This window comes from Octopus bimaculoides, chromosome 1 (genome assembly GCF_001194135.2).
Source record: "Octopus bimaculoides isolate UCB-OBI-ISO-001 chromosome 1, ASM119413v2, whole genome shotgun sequence".
In the NCBI taxonomy this organism is placed as follows: domain Eukaryota; kingdom Metazoa; phylum Mollusca; class Cephalopoda; order Octopoda; family Octopodidae; genus Octopus; species Octopus bimaculoides.
The window spans coordinates 108047234-108050064 of record NC_068981.1 but is presented as its reverse complement, the minus strand read 5'-3'; the positions used below and the strand labels follow the sequence as shown (position 1 = coordinate 108050064).

At 34.3% G+C, this 2831-nt stretch overlaps 1 protein-coding gene across 2 annotated transcripts in view; it reads right to left on the bottom strand.

The window, feature by feature from the left end:
• LOC106883738 (pre-mRNA-processing factor 39) overlaps positions 1-2831 on the bottom strand; it is a 44065-nt gene that overhangs the window by 10928 nt on the left and 30306 nt on the right. For both annotated transcript variants that reach the window (XM_014934852.2, XM_014934853.2), the window contains one exon: positions 119-299. In XM_014934852.2, coding sequence (XP_014790338.1) covers positions 119-299 — 181 coding nt within the window. The remainder of the gene's footprint in view (positions 1-118; positions 300-2831) is intronic.

The window sequence follows — 2831 nt, the reverse complement described above, 5'->3', positions numbered from 1 at the left end:
TCAGGAAAATGAAAAAGGCTTTTACATTTCAAGCCTACAGTCTTCAACAGAAGGAATAAGAGAAAATAAAGAGAGAGAGAATGAAAAAAAACTTGTGGATTTCAGCAGTCCAGCATACCTTTCCACCTTCACTTTCTACCCCAGGAGGTGCTTCTTCAGTCAACTGTTGATCATCAGGACCATCCTCTTCCTCAGCAGAACAATCAGATCGTTTGGCTAATACTTCTTCTCTCAGTTTAAAGAACTCATCTAGAGATAAGATTTCTTTGGGATGATGACTATTTATAAAGGATTTAAAACTGGAAAAATAAAAAGAAACAAAAAAAAGGCAAATTTTCTTTAGTATATAACTCAAATTGTATTTGCTAAATATAAAATTTAATGGAAAGGGAAAGACAAAGAGATGGGATTTATATTTACTGTATTACCATCTCTCTTGTATAGGCTCCCTGTTGTCATTTTCCCTTCCTCTTATATTGTCAAAGAATCAAGTTCTAGATTTACATTCTGAACCAGACTGCTCTCCTCAAATCACCCTTGGAATCAACTTGGCTATAGGCTCACCCCTTTCCATGTAGTGATCTCTGATATGGAAAAAAAAAATAAGCAAAAGATTTTATACTATATCAAGAATAAAATTAACTCTAGTAGATCTTATGTGCAACTTCTTGAATATGATGTATTTAATGTGCATATCAATGTTTATAGTTTTATCATCTAGCTTAGTGTGCAGGTCCTTTCAGAGATTTGTTGTCAAAACAATTAAACACACAAAGTACTGTCTAATTATTGTGAACAGTCACTTAGCTAGTGATTTTCAGTTCTATTCTATGGGTTTAAGGGTTACTATAAATGTAATGAGGAACCTAACGCACTGATTTAGTAAATGCAGGTGCTTTAAATACCACTTTTCCCACCAATGATATGATAAACTTCTAGTTAAAATGTCCCTAAAAATTTCTAGATTGCAGTCTAATTAATGGTAGTCAATGTTTTAACATATGATTTAAAAATTAAACAGCTTCAAACTCTAAGATTTGATAATTATAGTAATATCAAGAAAGCAAGAAATTATTTATAATTAATGCAGAAGAAGCACTTCCATAATCTTTGAATTCTAACAGATGAGTATAATGAAAAGCCAGTTATGTGGGGATGAAACAGGAGAGATTGTTTCCTTTATAATTAAAAGCCATTCTTTATAATTAAATAATTTATATTTTACATTAAAATATTTGGAAAATATGTTATTAGTTGTGTTTAAGGTGTATAAAACAGAGGTGAATTAACAGAAGCAAAGAAGGAATTGTGACATTTAAGTTATATACACACTGACACATACATATATACATGTACACTTACACATATGTACACACACACATACATGTATACATACATAAATGAAGTTCAGGTTTGTGCCAGGACAGAATCCCACCAATGCCATCTTCCTAGTGAGACAACTACAGAAGTTATTAGCAAAGAGCAAGCCACTATACTTAGCATTCACTGTTCTGGAGGTCTTTGACAAGGTACCATGCTCTGTAGTTTGTTGGTCACTAAAAAAAACTTAGGTGTAGATGAATGGCTTGTGATAGCTGTGCAAGCCATGCACAGAGATGCTGTCAGCAAGCAGAGAATTCAGTAAGGAATTTAGCGTGCAGGTTGGTGCTCATCAGGGCTCAGTTCTCAACCCTCTTCAGTTCATTAAAGTTCTCCAGGCCATAACAGAGGAGTTCAAGACCAGCTTCTTTGAGAACTCCTGTATGCCAATGATCTAGTTCTCGTAAGTGAATCTGTTGAAGATTTAGTGGAGAAATTCCTAACATGGAAGCAAAGTCTAGATTGAGAAGCCTCAAAGTAAACCTAGTAAAGAAAAAAGTTTTAGTTAGCAAGAAAGATAGGATTAAAGTCACCTGGGAAGTAGACATGCTCAATATGCAGAAAATGATAAAAAAGAATTCAATATGGTATAAGCTATGGGTGAACAAAAGATATAGTGGAATTACAAGAGAAGAAAAACTTAGAGAAAAATTATATATGTAATAGTTTCACAAGAGTAGTTAGCCATAAGATCAGTTGTGAGAAAATACTTGGCTTGGAAGACTCCCTAAAAGTAGTTGACAGCTTCTTGTTTACTATGAGACCTAATTAGCTTTGAAAGTAGAGAAGCCAGAGTAAGCATGGAATTGTAGGAAGATCACAGAGTTAATCTCGCTGGCAACAAGAAGATTCACTTTTCAAGTGAATGGTAGATTGTGTGATGCATGCATATGAAATGTGATGATGTGTTACGAGAGAAACATGGGTACTAAATGTGGAGGATGTATGAAAGAAATGGGACAAATATATGTCATTGGAACGACAGAGCAAAAATGAGATGAGAGACGAGCTGGGTTTAAGAGGAATTAGATGTAATGTGTAAGAGAGAAGACTGTACTAGTGTAGAGACCTGATGCATATAGATGACAATAGGGTGTACAGAAGTACCAAACAATCTAAGTGGAAGGACACTGCAGAAGAGAGAATACATAGGAACAAGGTGGAAGCTGAACCTCATGAATGAGATGACAAAGAAGCATAAGTTGAATGGGACTTAAGATTCTCTGTCTAAATAAATTCTGTCCTGCCTACACAAACATAGAGGGGGTATATATATATATATATATAGATATATATATATATATATATATATATAGAAAAATTATGCATACACACATTCAACAGGTGTATTTGTGTGTATGTGTGTATAAAACCACACATACATAGTGGCCGAGTTGTTAGAGCATGTTAGAATACCTCAGTGGTATTTGCTCCGACTCTTTGCCCTCCCA